The sequence below is a fragment of the Astatotilapia calliptera genome, chromosome 13, assembly GCF_964374335.1.
Source record: "Astatotilapia calliptera chromosome 13, fAstCal68.1, whole genome shotgun sequence".
NCBI classification, from domain to species: domain Eukaryota; kingdom Metazoa; phylum Chordata; class Actinopteri; order Cichliformes; family Cichlidae; genus Astatotilapia; species Astatotilapia calliptera.
Genome location: NC_137434.1, coordinates 32,538,495 through 32,560,451, shown reverse-complemented (window position 1 = coordinate 32,560,451; position 21,957 = coordinate 32,538,495). Strand labels below are relative to the sequence as shown.

General features: G+C 45.1%; 1 protein-coding gene and 1 long non-coding RNA gene across 2 annotated transcripts in view; one reads left to right on the top strand and one right to left on the bottom strand.

Annotated features, from left to right (window-relative positions):
• ppp2r5d (protein phosphatase 2, regulatory subunit B', delta) overlaps positions 1–11,877 on the bottom strand; it is a 32,257-nt gene extending 20,380 nt beyond the window's left edge. The window contains exons 1-5 of the mRNA XM_026189789.2: positions 11,560–11,877; positions 8,286–8,378; positions 2,941–3,115; positions 2,266–2,465; positions 2,065–2,175 (exon numbers count right to left, since the gene is read on the bottom strand). Of these exons, the coding sequence (XP_026045574.2) occupies positions 2,065–2,175; positions 2,266–2,465; positions 2,941–3,115; positions 8,286–8,378; positions 11,560–11,586 (606 nt within the window). The 5' untranslated portion in view covers positions 11,587–11,877. The remainder of the gene's footprint in view (positions 1–2,064; positions 2,176–2,265; positions 2,466–2,940; positions 3,116–8,285; positions 8,379–11,559) is intronic.
• A 5,702-nt stretch (positions 11,878–17,579) lies between these two features.
• On the top strand, positions 17,580–17,972 carry LOC145419578 (uncharacterized). The gene is made up of 2 exons (XR_013900870.1): positions 17,580–17,711; positions 17,794–17,972. It is a non-coding gene; the product is annotated as an uncharacterized LOC145419578 (long non-coding RNA).
• The last annotated feature ends 3,985 nt before the right edge of the window (positions 17,973–21,957 follow it).

Here is a 21,957-nt window from a genome sequence, read left to right as displayed (position 1 = left end):
TGGTTCGGGGATTACCACCACAGCAGGCACCAACCACCTTGCGGCCGCAGTTCAATGCAGCAGCTTCGGCAATGGAGACGCTGAACATGGTCCATTCGGACTCAATGTCCCCAGTCTCCCTCGGAATGCTGTTGAAGCTCTGCCGGAGGTGTGCGTTGAAGATCTCGCGGACCGGGGCCTCTGCTAGACGTTCCCAGCACACCCTCACTACGCGTTTAGGTGCACCAGGTCTGTCCAGCATCCTCCCCCGCCACCTGATCCAACTCACCACCAGGTGGTGATCAGTTGACAGCTCAGCCCCTCTCTTTACCCGAGTGTCCAGAACATATGGTCGTAGGTCTGGTGATACGATTACAAAAATCGATCATCGACCTACGGCCTAGAGCGTCCTGGTGCCACGTGCACTTATGGACACTCTTATGTTCGAACAGGGTGTTCGTTATGGCCAAACTGTGATTAGCACAGAAGTCCAATAACAAAGCACCGCTCGGGTTCAGATCAGGGAGGCCGTTCCTCTCAATCACGCCCCTCCAGGTCTCGCTGTCGTTACCCATGTGAGCATTGAAGTCTCCCAGCAGGACAACAGAGTCTCCAGGTGGAGCACCTTCCAGCACCCCCCCAGGGACTCTAAGAAGGCTGGGTACTCCGAACTGCCACTCGGCTCATAAGCACAGATGAAAGTCAGGACCCGTTCCCCGACCCTAAGGTGCAGGGAACAAACCCTCTCGTCCACCGGGAAAAACCCCAACGTACCGGCAGCAAGCCGAGGGGATATTAGAATACCCACTCCAGCCCGCCGCCTCTCACCAGGGGCAACTCCAGACTGAGACAGAGTCCAGCCCCTCTCCAGGAGACTGGTTCCAGAGCCCAAGCCATGCGTAGAGGTGAGCCCGACTATATCTAGCCGGTACCTCTCAACCTCACGCACTAACTCAGGCTCCTTCCCCACCAGAGAGGTGACATTCCATGTCCCTATTGCCAGTCTTGGCAGCCGGGGGTCACACAATGCACCCGACCCCTATGGCGCCTCCTGCGGGTGGTGGGCCTGCGGGAGGATTGGCCCATGTCTCCTCTTCGGGCTGTGCCCGGCCGGGCCCCATGGACTAAGGCCCGGCCACCAGACGCTCGCCCTCGGGCACCCTCCCCGGGCCTGGCTCCAGGGCAGGGCCCCGGTAACCCTATCCCGGGCAGGGTAAACTGTTCCCTCGATATTCTTTTCATAAGGGTCTTCTGAATCGCTCTTTGTCTGGTCCCTCACCCAGGACCAATTTGCCATGGGAGACCCTACCAGGGCGCAAAAGCCCCCAGAAAACATAGCCCCTGAATCCCTGGGACACACAAACCCCTCCACCACGTTAAGGTAGCGATTCAAGGAGGAGCGTCAGTTATATCGTTACGCAAATTTTCAAATGTATATTGTGATAAATATTTTTGGTCATATCACCCTGCTCTAGGTGAACCCACTGTGAAACCTGGCCCCACCCTATCATGTGATTTCCTGAGGTCAGATGGCCCAGGATGTGAGTGGGCATTAAGTTATCTGGGAAGGATCTCAAAACTGGATTATAGATGGCAGAAAGTTGGTGTCGTAAGCCCCGCCCTCTTTTCAAAGATGGACATTCACAGTGAACATAGATGCTTCTTTCACTCCTCTTTCAAACCATCTATCTTCTCTGTCCTACATGTGGACATTGGCGTCCTCAGAGTGACCGTCTTTATGAACTGTCTGGTGTCTCCAGTGTAGAGGTCCTCTCTGCACAGCTATGTTGTTGAGTGTGTGTCTGGGTCTGAGCTGGAACACTGTGCAGTGTCACTGACTGTGTTTATGGTCTGCTCACTGCTTCCTGCGTGGATTAGCTTAAGAAATCAGAGCAGCGTCCAGAGAGGAAGTAATGTTTACCAAGCTCATGTGTCTATGGTTCCCTCTCCTTCTCTTCTTCTGTGGTTCCATGTGATGCCTGGCTCTCGTTTTCTGAGGTTTCTAAGTGTCTGCTGATGGTTCTAGTTTTTAGCATTAGCTCACAAATGCCACAAACACTGCATCTTTTAACAGACAGGAAGTACCTGCAGGTGAGGCCACGCCGCCTCCAACGTGGGCTCGTCCTCCTCAGGGTCAAACTCTGCTCCAGTCGGGTTGGAGGACGGAGGAAGAGTCCGGAACACGTTGACTGAAAACTGAACAAAAAAAGAAAAGAAAATTATTTTTTTTAATTACAGAGTAACAAACCAGAAGTAGTTCTTCTGTGGTGGAGACCATTCTCTCACCATGATGACGGCCTCGGGGTAGATGCACTCAGTCACCACTTCACTGTTGTGCGTGATGTACTCCACCATCTCATTAAGCCCCGCCCTTTTCACCTCCTTATACTTGAGGTCGCTGAGGGGGTCGCTGATGAAGTCGAAGAGCACGCAGCACTGACGCAGCTTCTGCACGAATAGATCCTCTCGCTCTATCGGTGGTGCGTCTGAGAGGGGAGGAGTCAAAAACAACCACACAACACACAGTGGTGGTGACATCATCAGTGATCTCACCAAATGTGATGAAGGTCCAGCCAACCAGAACCACCGACTGATGAAGCACATGCGCTACCATTGACATGCTTTACAGCCAATCACCTGGTTCTATTTACAGCCAGAGAATTCTACTGCTGCAGTCAGCTGATTCTACTGTCAGCTGATTCTACTGTCAGCTGATTCCACCGCTGTTGATTCTACTGTCAGCCGATTCTACTGCTGCAGTCAGCTGATTCTACTGTCGGCTGATTCTACTGTCGGCTGATTCTACTGTAAATGGTTCCACTGCTGCAGTCAGCAGATTCCACTGCTGCAGTCAGCTGAGACCCCTCCTGCAGCAGGTTTGAGTGACACTACCAGGTTTAGTTCTGGTTCAAGATGAGTTTAACTTGGGTTTGCATTATGTTTAAGCTGGAACTGTGTTACCTTTGAGGGCGGGCAGCTTCTGTAACTCTCTATTTTTGGTCAGGCTGAAGCGGGACGAGCTCTGGCGGCGCTCTTTCTTCACCAGCTGAGGACCTCCGGAGTATTTGATCTTGTTGAGTTGGGTGGGAGGCGGCGTGCTGTTACTGGGACGCTTACTGCCGCTCTGCTGCTGGGACTGATAACACACGCACAGGTTATAAAACAGGTTTCAGAGGAAACAGCGAGCCGATATTTAATTATCCGTTTGTGTCGCTGATGTTAATGAACAAACACCAGCCATTCAATATCTGACTTGAATCTATGGCACTTCCCGTTCTGGACCTCTGTGCTGTATTGATCAACTATCAATACCAGTTATTTTCAGGTTAGCTGCAGTGGAGTAAGAACCTGCAGCAGCCGCTCACTAAATCAGAGTGATGAAAAGGTGCACACAGGTGAGAGTCACAGAGGCTTCATGGAGACAGAATCAGAAGAGTTGTGTTGCTCTGAACAGACTGGTTCTTAAACACTCCCTGAGTGTGCGGTTTCTATATAACACTCACAATGCAGCTCCGAGTTCAGCATCCTGCTCAAGGCCACTGTGGCACAGACTGGTGCAGCCAGGGATCAAACCACCAACGTTCTGATTATCAGATGACCTGCTGTACCTGCTCCCCTGAATGAGCCTCTGAGGGCCGTTTGATACCACGTGTCTACATCATGGTACTGATGGGTGGCGTGTGGTGGCGAGGAATGTCTCAGAATCAGAAGACTTTACTTATCCCCAAGGGGCAATTAACCAACAACAGTGCAGCATAACGTTGAAGATAAGGACAATAAGAACAGGCAATAAGAGTGAAATAATAAATACATAGAATATACAGTATATACAGTTTTACAATTACACAGTTTTAAAATTAAAGTGACTAAAAGTGAATGAAGTGTCGGTAGAATAAGAAGAGTGTAGTTTCTGTTGTGGGAAATGTTCTTATCTGCTGGAGTTAAAAAGCAGAGTGGCTGTGGGGACAAAGGTGGCGCTCCTCCTCCTCTCAGTCCTGCAGGAAATGCAGCGGAGGCGTCGCCCAGAGGGGAGCCATTGAAATGCGGGGTGAAGAATGTGAGAGGGGTCGTTGATGATTTTGGCTGCCTGTCTAAGGACCTGTTGGCTGAAAACCTGCCAGAGTTCCAATGACAGGCCAATGACTGTAGAGCACACTGATGCAGTGTGCTGCAGTCTGTTCCTGTATGAAGGCTGAGGGAGGGGAACCAGCAGCTGATGGAGGTCATGATGCTTTCCAGGAAGGCATAGTAAAAAGTCATCATGATGGGGGTGCTGACTCCAAAGCAGTTGAGTTATAAGGAGGTGTAGCCGTTGGTGGCACCTCCTGAGAATCTCCTCTGTGTTGGCAGAGAATTTCAGGAGGTTGTCAAAGATGGTTCCCAGGTATTTGTACTCCTCAACTACCGCCACTGGTTTCCTGTGGATGGTGGTGGTGACTGAAGCAGCCAGATCCCTCTGCCTACTGGAGAAGGTCACCACCATCTCTTTGGTTTTGCTCACCTTCAGTTCAAGTTTGGAGCTGTCACACCACTCTACAAACTCCTGCAGAGCGGGCCCGTGGTGCTGTGAGGGCCTGACAGCAGTGACAGGAGAACTGTGTCGTCAGCATATTTAACCAGTTGCTCTTACGATGTGCTGTTTTATGATCTTCTCCATGGCCTTCATCACCAGGGAGGTGAGGGCCACAGGATGAAGATCATTCAGAGACTTTGTGTTGTTTCTTTTGGGGATGAGGATGACTGGAGTGTTTCCACAGCTGGGGGACGGTGTGACTGTCGACTGAGGGTTGAAATAGAGTCCAGAACACAGTTCCTAGTTGCCCTGCACAGTGCCTCACAACTCGACTGCTGATGTTGTCAGGGCCGCTTGAGCTCCTCTCCCTCGTCCTCCTGAGGGCTCTCACCACGTCCTCAGTCCTGAAGGTGAGTGCAGAGCTGCCAGGTTTGACTGAGGATCTGGACTCCTCAAGCTGGGTGATGTTGTCCGTCTCAAACCTGGTGTAGAAAGCGTTGAGGTCGTCAGGGAGGGAGGAGGGGTTGCTGCCCTCCACCTGGATGGTTCTGGGGGTGGTGACCGCAGCGTTCACAGAGGCCATGGTTTTGAGGCCCTGCCAGGCTGAGCGGAGGTCCCCTGTGGTGAATTTGGTTTCAACTGTGTTTTTATACTCCAGTTACAGTTTTTATGGCCTCTTGACCTCCCCGTCGACCTCCGGGGCGATCGTGGCTCAAGAGTTAGGAGTTCGCCTTGTAATCGGAAGGTTGCCGGTCTGAGCCCCGGCTCGGACAGTCGTTGTCGTTGTGTCCTTGGGCAAGACACTTCACCCGTAGCCTACTGGTGGTGGTCAGAGGGCTCGGTGGCGCCAGTGTCCGGCCGCCTCGCCTCTGTCAGTGCGCCCCAGGGTGGCTGTGGCTACAATGTAGCTGCCATCACCAGTGTGTGAATGTGTGTGTGAATGACTGGATATGTAAACCGCTTTGGGGTCCTTAGGGACTAGTAAAAGCGCTATATAAATACAGGCCATTTACCATTTTTAATCCAGAGCAGAGCCGGTGAAGAAAATCCTCTTTTTTTTATGAAAGGATTTCCTTGAGCTCGTTGGTGATGCAGGGTTTGTTGTTGGGGTAGATGGAGACTGTTTTTGAGGACACAGAAGGAGATGTATGATGTCACCGTGTTGACTTGATTGTCGATGTCATCAGAGGGAGACAGAAGGCTGCCCCAGTCAGTGGCTTCGAAACATCCTTGTAGGGTGAGGATACTTTCCTCTGTCCGCTGCTTGATGTTTTGGTGACCTTTCTAATCCTCTTGATGACTGGGGTGTGAGCAGGGGCCAGCAGGATGGTGTGGTGGTCTGCTGAGCCGAGAGGGCGGAGGAGTGGAGCTTTAAATGAATCTGGTACAGAGCCGTAGCATTTATCCAGAGTCTTCCCCTGACGTGTGCTGCATGAAACATACTGTTGGTATCCTTTAAGCGACTTGTCAGGGGAGCAGTGGTTGAAATCACCCAGGATGAACTTGGGAGAGTCCGTTGATAACTGCTCCAGTTTGTACAGAGTGTTGGTGAAGTACTCTGTGGCTTTGGCTGCATCAGCTTAGGGGTGGATGTAAACCAGGATGATGAAAAGCTGTGGGAATTCTCTGGGGAGGTGGTAGGGGCGCAGGGAAACAGCCAGAGCTCGATGTCTGTCGTGCACAGCTTCTCCCTCAGTGACTGTAGAGCACCAGCTGTTGTTTACATACAGACGCACGCCGCCACAATGTTGCTTCGCGGTCTCTGTCCAGACGAAGAGGTGGTGAAAAGCCATCAATGTGCAGCGCGCTGTTGTCGTCGCTGTTGTTTAACCACGATTCTGTGAATGCCGGAACGGAGGCAGTTCTGTACCCATGCAGGTGATTGACGCAGGCTTGCAGCTCGTCCAGCTTGGAGCGGCGAGACCGCACATTAGCGAGGATAATGGACGGGAGCGCTCGTTGTTTGTGTGTCTCCCTCTTTAGTCTGGCTCTCACCCCACTCTTCTTTTATCCCCTCCTGGTTACCTTGTTATTGTGAGTTTTTCGATTTCCGTGTCCACGGAGCATTTCCTCGGGGAAGTAGTCCGTGGAAGCGGGCCTTGGGGTCATGTCGAAGTGTTGGAAACAAAAATTAGGAAAAGGATACAAATATACCAAGTAGACAGCAAAAAACAACAACGAAAAGAGCATTCAAGTTAGAAAAAGAACCCAAAACTGCTCAGCCTCTGATGACGTTTTGTGTCAACAAGGACTCACATTAAAAACTGTTTCCTTCACGAGGCAACAAAACCTCTTTGTGATGGTACAGTGAAGACCCTGATAGCAGGAAGATGTTGTAGTAGCCACGCCCAAAGCCACAGCCTGGGTTTTGCATAACCAATGGCTTATTGAGACAGTGTTTCCACCCATCACAGTTAGGGATGTACACGGAGACGGAAAGTTGGTTCTTTACGGCATGGAAATTGCCGGAAGTTGATGCTGTTGTGTTAATAACAGAGAAAACCCAACGATTATGTGACCCTCTGTAAGCGAGCGCTTTGGTGCCAGTGGAAAGAAAAAACTTTTAACAGGAAGAAACCTCCAGGCTCAGGGAGGGGCGGGGCCATCTGAGAAACCGGTTAGGGTGAGGGGAGGAAGACAAGATAAAGACATGATGTGGAAGAGAGACAGAGATTAATAATGACTAATGATTCAGTGCACATCATTTTCAAACCCTCCGTGGTCTTCACTACTCAGGTTAACCATGATTTATGAGTCACTCGGATAACTTAAAAATGTTGTTGTTTGGCTTTTTTCAGTGTTTGATTTGTTCCTGAGTAAATCGGTTTGGCTGAGATTAAAGTTATAGTTTTCACACAGCTGAAAAAACGTCAAACAGAAAACTGATTAAACAGAAGTGTGAGACAGCCGAGAGTTTACGCCAGCAAGGAGCAGACGGACGAGTTTATTAAACTCCACCGAGACAGCCGGGACGTTAATCTGAAGTCACATTTCACAGCCTCGCACTTCCGGCCTTCGGAGGACCCGGCCCACCAGGCACGTGCAGAGGGGGGGCTAGAGGGGCTTGAGCACCCGCCCCTTTAAACCTCTGCACGGCCCTGTGGCCCACGTAGACCGAGAAGGCCAGGTCCTCAGGAGGATGCGGCCCCTGAATTTGGACACAGCTGCAGTGTCTGTCTCCTGAATCCAAACTGGCAGCTGCTTCCACAGAATAGGGGCCTGAAAACTGAAGGCAGGCTTTGACTTCACACAACCTGATGAAGCTGCTGTATTTTAACCCTCTGTCTGTTTCTGGGGTGGCTGTAGCTCAGGTGGCAGAGCAAGTCAGCCACTAATCAGAAGGTCGGTGGTTCGATCCCAGGCTGCCTCCTGGCTGCATGCCAAATATCCTTGGGCAAGATACCAACCCCATGTTTGCCTACTGGTGGTGGTCAGAGGGCCCGGTGGCGCCAGTGTCCGGCAGCCTCGCCTCTGTCAGTGCGCCCCAGGGCAGCTGTGGCTACAATGTAGCTGCCATCGCCAGTGTGTGAATGTGTGTGTGAATGGGTGAATGACTGAATGTAGTGTGAAGCGCTTTGGGGTCCTTAGGGACTAGAAAAGCGCTATACAAATGCAGGCCATTTACCATTTCTAGCAGGGATACCTGCAGCCGGCAGGGGGAGTACTTGAGTATATTTACTTTCACCTTTATTACTCTGCATATAATCACTACAGGCAGAGCTTCAGCTCGACTTTTTAAAGTGGAACCTTTCATATCAGCTCCTCGCTGCCATGTGACCAAATCGGCACTCACCTCATCCGAGTTCTCCGGGGTCACATCCTTCCCGCCGCCGCCGCTGTTGCTGCTGCTGTTCTTCGTGCTGCTTTTGGCAGATTTGGTCGTTTCCTGTTCCCACACAGAGAAAAACATAAATCAGCTGATCTTGTTTTGATTTTTGTGAGAACAAACTCACACCAGAGCCGAGGAAAATCAGCTGAGCTGAAACATGAAACGTTTACTGAGCACCGAGGAAGAGGAGGAAGCGTCACAGCCCAACATTTTTGTTTCTATTCTGCATCAGTGTCAGCCCGGCGGGGGTTATGGCGTGATGATGTAACCCGCTCTCTGGCAGGTAGCTCCATGCCCTCCTGGGTTTTAAATGCACCTTAGAACACACATGCATCAACACTACAATGAGCAGGCGGAGGGAGGTTTGGAGTCTTCTCTCACCCCCATTCTCTGCGACCTGCTGGAGCGGGGGGGGGGCTAGGAGGAGGAGTTGGCCGAGAGAGCAGAGGGAGCTTTGAGCGGCTCACACAGACCTTATTGTGAAAGTCTATCTGGAATGATTTTGTGAAGTTGGAAAACTAAAGTAAAAATATGGAGGAGCTGTTGTGATTTCACTGTCAGTGCGCTAAAGTTCCCACCTCCCTGATGATAAACCTTGCCTGTGATACATGCGCTTCGTACAGTAATACGTAAAAAGACTGAAAGTCATAAAAACAAATCAAACACGGCACAGTGAGCCGAGTAACTCGCCCTGGAACCTGAAGTAGGATCAAAAGGTCAAAATAAGCACTCCGAAAGCGTGAAGCCTGTGCTGCTGCTCTGGTTCACTCGGAGGAGAAGCGCTGGTTGGCGTTTATCGAGTCTTAGCGTACACGTCGGAAACTCTGATTGGCCAGCATTTCTTTAGGATGGGTCACGTGACTGCTGCCTGGAAGAAAGCATTTATTATTTTTAACATCCCGGCTGAGCGTGACACACACAGAGCGTCCAATAAAGAGGACGTGGCTGTGATTGGTTGGGACTCGAGCAGAAGTCCCTCCCACATGCGCCTTCCGACTGGGGTCTGGGGTCTCCTCCTTTTCTCACCACAGAGAAAACTGCACCCACCCTGTCATCCACTCATCTCCCAGACTACACAAGACAACAGATGCCCAGGCTGAGTTCTCCCTCCACCTCTCCTGTATCTCCCCCTCCTGCAGAGTGAGTTCCTGAAGAAAGGAGACGGGTTGGGTGGACTGCCCCGGGCTCTGTGGGGCCGGGTGGTGCTGCTGAACTGGGCCCCGGTCCGGATGGGCCTGGGCCCCCTTTCCCTGGCGGGTCGCGGAGTATGGGGGTGCCTACTGGGGTCAGTGGGGGAGCTTCCTTCCTTCCCTCCCCATCTCCAGCTGCCTCCCTCTTCCCGCTCCACCACAATCACCCACAAATGCAGGGCCTTGGAGTAGGGGTGCGTCACCAGGGTGCAGGGGAGGCATCCCCCCCCCCTCTGTCCCCTTCTGGCTGCCTCTGCCTCAATGTTATCCCACAACTTAGACATTCACATTACTCACACTCTCATTACACATACATATAGGATCTTGGGGGTGGGCATGCTACACGGCATCCAAATTACCATCAGGGTGTACACCCCACCCCTGGCGTCGTTGCCCACCTCTCAATTTTAAATACACGTAGACATTGAGGGCTAGCAGGAGGGACCATGTGCTTACCTGCTGCAGGTGTGCTCCCACAGGTGAACCCTCTCACCTGCAGAGCAATCCTTCATTCTCATTGCACATATTTAACACGCGATCTCAGCCGTGTTTGTCACAACAGCCATGTGCGCGTCACCACAGCGTGAGGACGTCTGCAGGCATGTCACCCGAAGACAGGAAATCAGCACCGAGCCAAATCCTTTCAGCTTAAAAGTAGCTGATCTCTGCCTAAGTTTGATTTATTATCATCATCATCTTTTTAAATGATTTTCCATTTTTTAGTCTTCTAATATTTACTTTTTAGAAAGTCTTTATTTTTCATTAGGTTTTGTGCATCTTAGAGTTTTTATTTGGTTTTATATATTTACATGATTCTGATTTTAAAGCTGTATATTTATGTTTTGGATGTCAAATTCTGATTTTCTATGTTTCCAATTGTTTTATGATGTTTTTTTCCCCTCTAAATATATTTATATTTTTATACGTATATATGTACACTTTTCTGTTTTCATCTTTCTTTCTTTTTAATTTAAATGATAATTTACGTTTTAAGTTTTTTGTATGATTTATAGAGCGAGTCGTTTACATTACATAGATGTGACTTCGAACCTCCTTTTTTAAAAATTATTTTCAGTTTAAATAAAGAATAAAAATTCGGACATCGGAAGCAGCCGATTAATCAGTGAGTCACAGAGAGAAGATCATCAATAATCAATAACTGTGGCCGTTACTTATCAGCAGTTTTTGGTTTTCTTGCTGCTCCATTCAAGTTTACAGACTAAACAAATAATCGATAACAATCCGCTGAACCGAACACAAGTGCTGGCTTATAAACATCAAATCAAATCAAATCACTTTTATTGTCACATCACATGTGCAGGTACATTGGTACAGCACATGCGAGTGAAATTCTTGTGTGCGAGCTTCACAAGCAACAGAGTTGTGCAAAATACAATAATGTAAACAGGAAAAATATACAAATGGCTAAATCTGAAACTAATAAATATATGTACAATATATAATAGTATATGCAACAAAAAAACATTACGATCAATGACTGATCAGCCCTGAGCGCTGCATCATTAAACAAATCGCTTTAATCCGGTATTTATATGGGTGTGTGAGGTGGACTCAGACTGCGCTGTGAGCCAAGGAATCGCAGCATCCAGCGGGACATCTACCGGTCATCGTGTGGTCTCAGTTAACGGCTAACCGCTGTTAGCGCCTCAGACGCTCTTCTTCAGCCGAGCCCTGCATCAATAATTCAGGCACAGCCAGCGACTCTTCCCGGAGCTCCGGCAACAGAACACGGCTAATCACGGCGGTCAGCTCCACGCTAATATCCCTGCTAAGTGTCCGCTCAAACACTCAGCAGGTGTGCGGTTAAACGAAGCGTGTCCGCGGCGGGCGCCGAGCACAGACTCGCGGCTAGCCGTTAGCTTAGCGGTCCTCTCCTAGCTGGGCCCCAGCTAACAGCTAGCAGGTGAGCTAGCCATTAGCTCGGTGAAATAAAACGGCTGAAGTCTCCAGCAGCAGAAAAAAAAACACCCGCCACACCGGATCTCAGTGGAAAAATGCCCCGGGCACGCCAGTGACGCGGATATTACCTTTTCCTTCTTGGTTTTGTTAGGCATCTTGACCGCGTTGCGGGGCTTTTCCACGGAGATTCCCTGATGTTCCTCCCCGGGACTCAGACGCTGTCACTCGGTCTGTCTCAGCTCCCTGCGCCCTTTCCCGAGCCGCCCAATCCGATTGGCTGCCAGCGTGGACGTCTGCCTAGTGATATATGGAGTGATTTTTTTTGATTGGCTGAGTTTGAGTATAACAGTGGGGGTGAGGCTGCAGGGAGGTGAGGAAGAACTGGATTCTTCCCCAGCAACAAAACACCTTCAACCTGATGATACCGAGCTCCGAGGACCGGAGAGAGCCAGAGAATCGCCAAAACCACCCGAGTCCCCCGTCTGTCCCCGGAGCAGCGGCAGCAACATATTATAATCACACAGACAGGAGCCCGAAGCTCAAAGTTCCAGCTGCACCCACTCACAGAATCAGAACCCATCTCAGCACCTGAAATCATACTTCTGATTCTTCAACATGAATTTGTTGCAGCAACGTGCCTAACCGGGGGAAGACCTCAGGGGAGACCTCAAACCCCTTCATCTGGTCTGGGAGCGCCTCAGATTCCACAGGAGGGCCCGGAGGTGTCGCTGAGGAGGAGAACATCTGGAGTCCCTGCTCAACCTGCTGCCACCAACATCAGCGGAGGATAAAGGATGATGAGTGATGGGTGGATGATGGGTCGATGGATGGAGGCAGCAACATGTTTGAATTAAGCAGCTCCAGATGTTTTCAGCTGTGCGCTGCAGGCAGTTTTACTTGTAATATTCCTTCTTTTTTATATATAAACTTATTTCATTTATTCATTTTGATGAATTCACTGTTTTTTCATTTTTCGTTTACCAAGTTTGGGTGTTCTTTTTTTTTTATTTTACATTTTGAATCTTTTTATTTTTTTCATCTCCATATTTTTCAAGTATTAACATTTAGAAAACAAGCTCTTCTTAAACACAGAACCTTAGAAAGTAAATTTCATCATACAAAGAAAACTTGGTTTATGGATTCAAATTACCGATCAAAGGAATTTTATTCACGCGTTCATACTGCTGTTCATCTTTCCCACAGATGTGAATTCATATTTTCATCTGAATGAGCTTCTGTGAACCTGCACATCTGCTTCAGCAGCCAATCAGCTCACCTATGAGGACAGATGTTCCCCCAGATGTTTTCAGTTAGCATCAGACTGACAGAGCTCCCAGACGAATTTCAACTTATTTTTAATTTATGTTGTTTACAGACAGGAAACAAAAACAAACAAAAGCACTGGTCCTTCACTTCAACCAAACTTTATTTATCCAGCACAGAACAAACAGCTGACAGACCATCGGCCAATCAGCCGATTGCAGGCTTGATCATCAAAACAACATCAAAGAATTCAATGAAATAAAAAGCAGTAAAAAAAAAAATACAAAACTGAATTTTTATATTCAGGCAAACAATGCAAAGAATAAATAAATCATTAAAAATAATCAACCAGAAATTGACTTGAAAGGGAAAAAATCAAATGCATTAAAGCTCCTTTTTGAGCTTAGAAACGGGCAAATCGAATGACCACAAAACGTTAAAATGGTAAGCTAACATTTGGAGAGAAAAAAGTGGAATATTCACACTTTAAAATGTTTTAATTGGCAATAAAAATCATTCAAATATGTTTAAAATTACTACAAACAGAAAGTAAAATGTAGTTGTGACTCTTTAAAAACACAGCAATTTACTGACTTTGACTATAATTGACTTCATGTTTTTCCGGCATGCACGCGCACTTCCGTATAGGTTCCCATCCTCTTACCTTACTCCAAGCAGAAAGAACCAGGATCCAGGACACACCTGAAAACCATCAGATGTGACACATACCTGTTACACCAATCAGAAATAAGATGTGCAGCCTGATCATGAGACATGTGGAGTTGCAGATTAAACAGAGTCTGTGTGGGAAGAAAGTTTTTAGACTTTTACTGAAGTAAAACTTATAACAGCACAGACGTGAAACAAACATGCTCCACATTACAAACATATACATGTTACTAATGCATCATAATTATTGATGTGTACATTTCTTACATCCAGCAGCTGTGCATAACTTATACTTGGTGATTATCTGTACTCCAAATAGTTTAGAGTATAAACCACAATATCTGCATCAGAAATACAGTAGAAACAGGAAGCAGCATCACGCAGAAATTACAGGTATGTTAAATTTGAGGGAAGTACTTCAGTAAATGTACTTGGTTATTTTCCTGCTGGTCTCATCTGAGGGGCTGTAACCTGGCCACCTGCGCCATGAAAACATTTTTATTGGACATGTGCAGCAAATTTCTGAGCTTTAAAGCAACACAGGCTCATCAGGTCCACTCTGATGTGCTTTGATCCGATCTTCACTCACTCATTCACCTGTGCTCACCTTGAACATGTGACTGGAGGACCCACAGGTATAAGATAAGCTTTATTAGTCGCACACGTGGGAAATTAGTTTTGTTACAGCAGAAAGAGGACAGTGCAAAGTTACAGAGCAAAACAAAGAAGGGGGGGGGGGGGGGGGGGGGGTTCCACACTGACCATAACTGAGACCGTCACAGGGTTTTCACTCATCATAGATGACCAGTGTAAAATGTATTCCACTACAGATTACATGGCCCAACAAGTAATTGGTAACTAGGGCTGCCACGATTAGTCAACTAGTTCATGCCACTGCATGTGGCGAATAAAATTTGAACTTGAACTAGCTATGATTACGTCGACTATCAAAATCGTCGACGACGAATTTAATAGTCGACGCGTCGTTTGAAGCTTTGTAAGATCCCAAAAGATGCAGGAATAGAGATTGACAGACCACGTGACTTTCGCGCATTGCATTGTGGGTACAAGTGGCAACTAAATCATAACACTGCATCAAACACTAGTATTTCCAGCACCGGTAACCATTAATTCTGTGGTTTTAATCCCGGAGTAAGGATGTTAGTGTGCTGCACAACTTTCATCACGCACATATTTATTATTATATGGTCCTAAGCGTGAGTGCATACACTCACAACATGAGGCCCAGTTTACTTTGGTGATTTGGACGATTCCATCTCACAGCTGTTGTTACAGGCCAACGCATCTATTTGTCGTTTCAGGTTGTAGTGTTACACAACATTTTCAGATCTAATAGGAAAAAAAAGTGTTTTGTAATTCATTCAATTATTGTCTTTATTTTTAACTGGCATTATTGTTTCATTCTGTTATAGAATCTTACAAGAAAGAGGCAACATTGTATTTCATCGTGCTTTATTAGCTGCTTCGGTGAAAAACAAATCAATAATGAAAAACCTCCAACATACTGGAAAACAGTTATTCATCACTTGCTTGCTTCAATACAACACTTGGGCACATATATGCAGACGTTTCGTGGCTGTTTGGATCTCGCTCTCTCTCTTAACCGATCAAATCTGGCTGTGGTAGCAGCTTTAAACCCAGGCTGATAGAGGGGCCCAGTCTGGATTGCATTCCTGCATTTTGTAGGCTGGTTTTCCTACAATACACATCAAAAAATTGGCAAACATTAGCCCGCAAAGCCACCACGAACAAAGCAGCATAGCAACGAATTCAATTCAAATCAATATGAGACTTATTTGTAACCTACATCAACAGTTATGTTGTGATAAATTACGTATTAACTACAACAGCAGACTGACCTTTGTGGGAATGCTTGGAGCAGACTAACATGTGAGCTGGAGTGTTCTGGGACGTTATATTTGGTCTTGGAATGGCTGCAATCCAGACCATCCGTCACCTCTTTGTTACTTCGGAAACGTGGCTTAAACAATTTCTCTTCCACAACTGAATCCGATAACAACCGATCTCTTTACCCGTCGGCTTCCCGTAGCTGTCATGCGACCGGCTATTGCAGTTAATAATACAACAGCTTCTTGCCATGTGTTTCTTTTTATCGCGGTGTGACTGTTTTCATGTGAAAGCCTGCGTGCGCTAGTACCGCTTGCCACTCGTTCCCAGAATCCTTTGCGGTTTTACTCCGGAAATGGCGTCACATTTTAATCTCTGTGGCTGTATCCCTGTATCCTATCTGCAGCCCCCCCCCCCTTTTTTTTTTTGAATACGCTTTATTGACAAATCACAAAATACAAATATACAAATACAAAATAGCAAACACAATGTCAGGGGGTTCGTATACAAAAACAAAATAGACACAGTCTATTAAAGAATCAGATGATATTGAACAGGGAACATAAGTTTATGGTTTTGACAGCTTTTAGATTTTGAGAATGTTGTATGGTTTTAACATATTGTTTGGTTTCAGTTAAAAAGCACTGAAAGGATGGTTTTGCGTTAGAAAATTTCGACTTATGTATATGAAATTTAGCCAATAATATCAATAAATTAATCAAATAAAATTTGTTTGCCCTGTGCATGGGGTCGTTAAAGAAACCAAACAATATTTTCTCGTAACAAAGAGAGAACTCAGAAAGGATAAAGGAAACAACAAAAACACAAAATTCTTGCCAGAAAAGATTCGTGTATGAGCATGACCAAAATAAATGAGAAATATCTTCCTTCACACAATTACAACATGTACAGTTAACATCAATGTCCTTTTTATAACGTACAAGAAAAGATCTGGTTGGGTAAAAACGATGAATAACATTAAAAGATATTTCCTTTACTTTGTTATTTAATAGAAATTTCAACGGTAAGGTCCAAATCTTCTCCCATTCCAGGTCCTGGTATAAGTTATTCCAGTAGGCGACAGCCGTTGGGACACAAGTTCTGTCTTTTTGAAACAGAGTTCGTATTTCACGGTTGTTTTTCCTCCTTACAGAGGGGAACCACACCTGACCAACATAAGTAACAGCAGGATCCAGTGGTAAAGGGGTCAAATCATTAACAACAGGATTTCTAAACAACATTAAGACCCCAGCAGGGATAGCATCAAACTTTCCTTTGGTGGAACAGGAAGACCATATGTATTCAAAAATTCTGAGTAAGAGAGTAAACCTCCAGCTGGATTTATAAGTTGTGAAACACGATGAATCCCATTATCAAACCACTTACTTATAAACACAGACTTATGTTTGTATAAAATCTCTCTATTGTTCCAAATATAGTATCTATGTGGAGAAAAGTTGTGTTTATAAATCAATGACCAGGAAAGAAGCATTTGTTTATGAAAGTTGGATAGTTTTAAAGGGATTTTATCGATATTGTAATTACAAAGCAAAAGAAAGTTAAGACCACCAATTTTTGAGAAAATATAATTGGGAATAAAGTTCCAAATTGAGGTTGGGTTACTGAAAAATTGTTTAATCCAGTTTATTTTAAACACATTGTTTAATGAGGAGAAGTCAAGAAAGTTTACTCCACCATAGGGCTGCTCGATTATGGCAAAAATGATAATCACGATTATTTTCACTGAAATTGAGATCACGATTATTTGACGATATTTATTTAACCCTTTAAGTCCTACCATAGAACCAAGTCCACCAGAGCTTATATTTTTTTTTTTACATGCTGTAGTGCCATTTGTGGGAGCATTTCAAGTTGCTATACATCAATACAACTGTTATAGCCCATATTTTAATAATATGTATGCATTAAGTCCATAGTAATTACATAAATTGCAAAAATGTGCAATAAACTACAAAAAAAATTGAAAATCGCTTTTGTTTTGTTTACATATATTTCTACTTGGAGAAATTTAAGAGGTTTATCCCTCAAAACTTTAAATACAATAAAGTTGCAAAAAATAGTTTCCCACCTGTCGTGGTCTGGGTGGTTTTCCACAGCATCAGCTCCTCCCCACTGGGTGGAGTCTTTGTTGTTCCTCACCTGATGGCAATCATACCAGCAGTATTTATGACCGGCGCACTCAACTGGTCGTCGCCAGATTATCTGCCAACTTTAGTCAGTTCTCGGCCTCACGTCAATTCATTGGTGACTCATCATACGTATTAATCGTATCTCTGTTTTTCTCGTCAGCCTCGGAACCCCACCTACCAAGCTCTCCTGGATACCAGTTTGCTGCCGCCGGAAATCACTCTCCGTGTCGGAGCTGCCACTCTTTCCTGCCTGCCTCCCTGCATTGCATGCAGCACCCACCTGGACCTCTCCTGCCTCCCCTCTCCACGCAACCCTCACCTGCAAGTTTGTAAGACAGATCAGTGCACTATCCTAAGACTCACTCGCAACCTTCTGTGGGATTCCCCTGACTGCTCTCTCCTCTGTTTCAGTGCCCTGGCCCGCCACAGTTTCCCCTGCCCAGTACCTGCACTCCATATCCCTGCCATCTAGTTATCATCACAGTATTTTCTCTCGCCTCAGACATCTAGTTTATGTTCATTGATTCTAGTCTGCACTTTCTGTTAGCTTTTGAACATTGTAAAATAAAATCTCGTTTCGTTACACTTCACCCCTGGCCTCCGGTTTTGAATCTGCACTTGAGTTCATTCCATTTCCACGGGCCACTGCGCCTGACACCACCACAGGAAATTTATTTTAAGTGTCTTCATAGTTTTATTTTGGAGATACAGCAATTTTTATATACTGCAGGAAAAACAAAAAACAATCCTATGATGCAAATTTGCAAAGAAAACAGCATGTGCATCATTTCACTGTGGGAACAGCTGATCGGATCGGCAAAGCCTGTTTCTGGAATATTATGTTTTTGTTCCTGCAAGCGCTTTTTATGCAATTTTTGCAAAGCTATATGTGGAACGAAACCGTGACCGAGGACAAGCTGATGGCATCAGATGTAAGTACAACTCCTCTGGTTTCATATGCAAAACAAATTATTGCGCTAGCTTACACGGTTCAGGTTCTACAGGGATTTAAAAATAGTTACACAACACGGAGCGTGCTGCTCTGACCGGCTTTAAAGGGTTAACAATGACTTTAAAAAAATAATATAAAATAGTGTGCAACACCACTGAAGTTTTTTTTTTTAAACTCTCTTTTCAACCAGCGGCAGTCACTCTCCTCTCCAAATAACTCCTGCTTAGCTTTCCGAGCTTTCCGAGCTTCCCTCGGGTCCTCTTAATCAGCGGTCTCCAACCTTTTTTGCGCCACGGACGGTTTATGCCCGACAATATTTTCACGGACCGGCCTTTAAGGTGTCGCGGATAAATGAGGGAGGGGCTAATAATCGGCTCAGTCATTTTTAATGATCGTTGAAAGCCCAGATCGTAATCGTGATTAAAATTCGATTAATTGAGCAGCCCTACTCCACCATGTTGGTATGAGCTGGATAAAACTGATCTTTTAATATAATGAATTCTATTCTTCCATATGAAATTATAAAGATGTCTGTCAATATCTGCCAGGGTTTCTTTATTTACATCAAGAGATAAAGCAGCATGAGTTAGACGAGATAAACCCTCTGCTTTCGTGAGTAAAACTCTCCCTTTAATAGATAAATCCCGCTGCAGCCAAGCATTTAGCTTTTGTTGTGTTTTGTCCAAAATTGGAGTGAAATTAAGGGAGCACCTGGTGGATTGATTTTTATTAATGACTATACCAAGGTAAGTGACAGACTCTTTCACTGGGATGCCAGCAATAGATAGACTGGTACAATTTCTAAGGGCAAGCAGTTCACATTTGCCAATGTTTAGGTGGAGTCCTGAAGCTAAAGAAAAGGCATTAATTGTGTTAATAGCCATCTGCACCTGTGAAGCATTTTTTAAAAAGAGAGTGGTATCATCAGCAAGTTGACTAATGAATATTTCTTCATCCGCAATTGTTATACCTTTCAGAGGACTGCCTTTAATATAATCAGAGAGGAGTTGAGCACAGATGAGAAATAAGTATGGGGAGATGGGGCAGCCTTGCCTGATACCGCGGTTCAAGTTAAACCTAGGTGATGTACCTGCTTGTAGTTTGATGGAGCAATTTAAATTTTTGTACATTGTTTTAATTGCATTCTGAAAATAAGGACCAAAGCCAAATTTGTCCAAAGCCTGAAAAATGAAACCATGTTCAATCGTATCAAACACTTTGCAGAAATCTACAAATAAGATAAAGCTATCATCCCTACACAAATCTGCATAATCAATTAGGTCAAAAACAAGTCTAATGTTGTTGGATATGTGTCTGTTAGCCATAAAGCCAGACTGAGTTTCATCAATAATATCATTCAAAACAGTTTTCAGTCTTTTGGCAAAGATCTGAGCTAGGATCTTATAATCATTATTAAGGAGGCAAATTGGCCTCCAATTGTCAATATAAGTGGGATCTTTCTTTGGCTTTGGGATTAGGGTTAACAGACCTTGTGGTAAAGTGGGGGGAAGAGACTGATTTATAAGACTTTCAATGTATATATTAAGAAGAAATGGAGCCAGTTGATCTGCAAAAGTAATGTAAAATTCAGAGGTTAAGCCATCGGTTCCTGGGGATTTATTAAGTTTAAGACGTCGAATAGCAGGTAGCACTTCACTAATAGATATCGGCCTATCACAGAAACTCATCTGATCTTCTTTAACTGTTCGCACATCAGGGATTTGTTCCATAAAGTTCAGAGCAGCACTCTCATCAAACTCTGACTTGTATAAATTTTTATAAAGATTGGAGCAATAGGTGGAGACTTTTCGGGGTTCATCAGTTATAATACCGTCAATATTAAGTCTCCAAACAGAACCAAGTTTAGAACGAGATTTCTCTAATTTAAAAAAATAGTGGAGTTTGCATTATATTGGCTATAACATTATCCCTATTTAAGCAATCAGAGAGTGACGCGACGAATATGGCGTTATTTTTGTGGCACTACTCTGAGCGCACGTAAAAAAAAATTGAGCGCACATAAAAAAAAGTTTGCAGGTGCAAGTGTTGCATTTTGAGGAGAAATTTAAATTTAAAAGCTGAATTTGAGTGAACAAAATTCATTGCTGCGTGCAAAAACTGTATTTCAGTGTTTGCTATTATCCACACACACACACACACAATAGCACCCCCTCTCGCTCAGTTTTTGCATATTGACGAAATGCAATATCCCAGAATCCATTTCGTCCAAAACTCAAACGAGGCAGTGGCGGAGGAACACAGAGTGGCAGAGTTTGAAATATTACTCTTTCTGGGTCACAAAATAAACTTTTAAGAGATTTTCATGTGAGAATGTTTCTGTGTAAACTTCAAATATCTGCTTGATTCATCAAGACGTCAGATATTTGCAAAAGTACTCTAATGTTTTTGGAGATGCCTGTTACCCACCAGCTGACCGGTTGGGAACTCGGGTTAAACGCTGATGAAAATGCAGAAAACACAGATCATGAACACTTGTTCAACCAATCACTTTCATTCCACTTTGATCTGCGACAAACTGACGCGTTCATCTCTGTTACAGTGTTGCGTTAGACTGCTATATTTTTTTGTTCTTTATGCTGTAGATTTTCACGTCTCTGGAATAGTAGGCAGTAATAAGGATGAGTTCCTGTAAAATCATATTGATATGACCCGTGACATATTCGTAGATGACAGATTAGTTTGATGGGTTAACTCATAGAGCTGAAGATATCGTGGACATGCTGACCTCGCTCCGTGGTGTACAGGGCCGTTTACCCTCATGATTAATATTCACAATAAAAATATTAGCCGAACATCATGAAGTCTGTATGTGTTTCATAGTGTCGAACAACCTTTGTACAGTTAAAGCCAGCAGTACATGACGGAAACACCAACGTTATCTCTTTTATGTGTTTATACACAGGTCACGCTGATTACTGAACAAAAACCCAAAGATCAGCTGTTAAACAGATTTATTTGCTCTCTCTCCTCCTTAAACATGTTTTTAATGTTAGTTATAATTCAGAATTGGCGACTGAAACACGTAGGACACATAAGAACATCAGGAAATAAAACACAGATAAATATAACCTCAGTAAAAGAAGCCAGCGGGGGTTACTACAGCTGTGTACCGGGGCCTGCGCTTTGTCGGTGGTAATGAAAGCTCGATTGCGAGGCGAGTGGGTCTATCCCACGCTTTGCCGTGAGACTGGGCAGACATCTCCAAAATCATCGAAGCACTTTTGCAAAGAGGCTGTATCTTGACAAACCGACCAGACACATGAAGATTAAACCACTACATTCTCGGCTAAAAAAATATTAAAACGGTATTTGGTGACACACACACAGGGTTTTTCAAAGTTCAGTTCTGTTAGCTTCCACATGCTGGTTGTTGTGTGCTAGAAACAATGGCCACCAGGCCAAAGCAATGGTTTTGACTCGATCAGCGTTAACCCCGCCCCCTGAGTTTGATGGGTGAGGCTGACAGATAAAATGGCTGAGACCTGGTGAGACCAGAAGGAGTCAACTGTGCCAAAATGAATTAATTAAATACACCATTAAATAATTATTTAAATGTGACAATAATTAATTAAAATATGAAATAAACAAGTAATTAGTTAAAT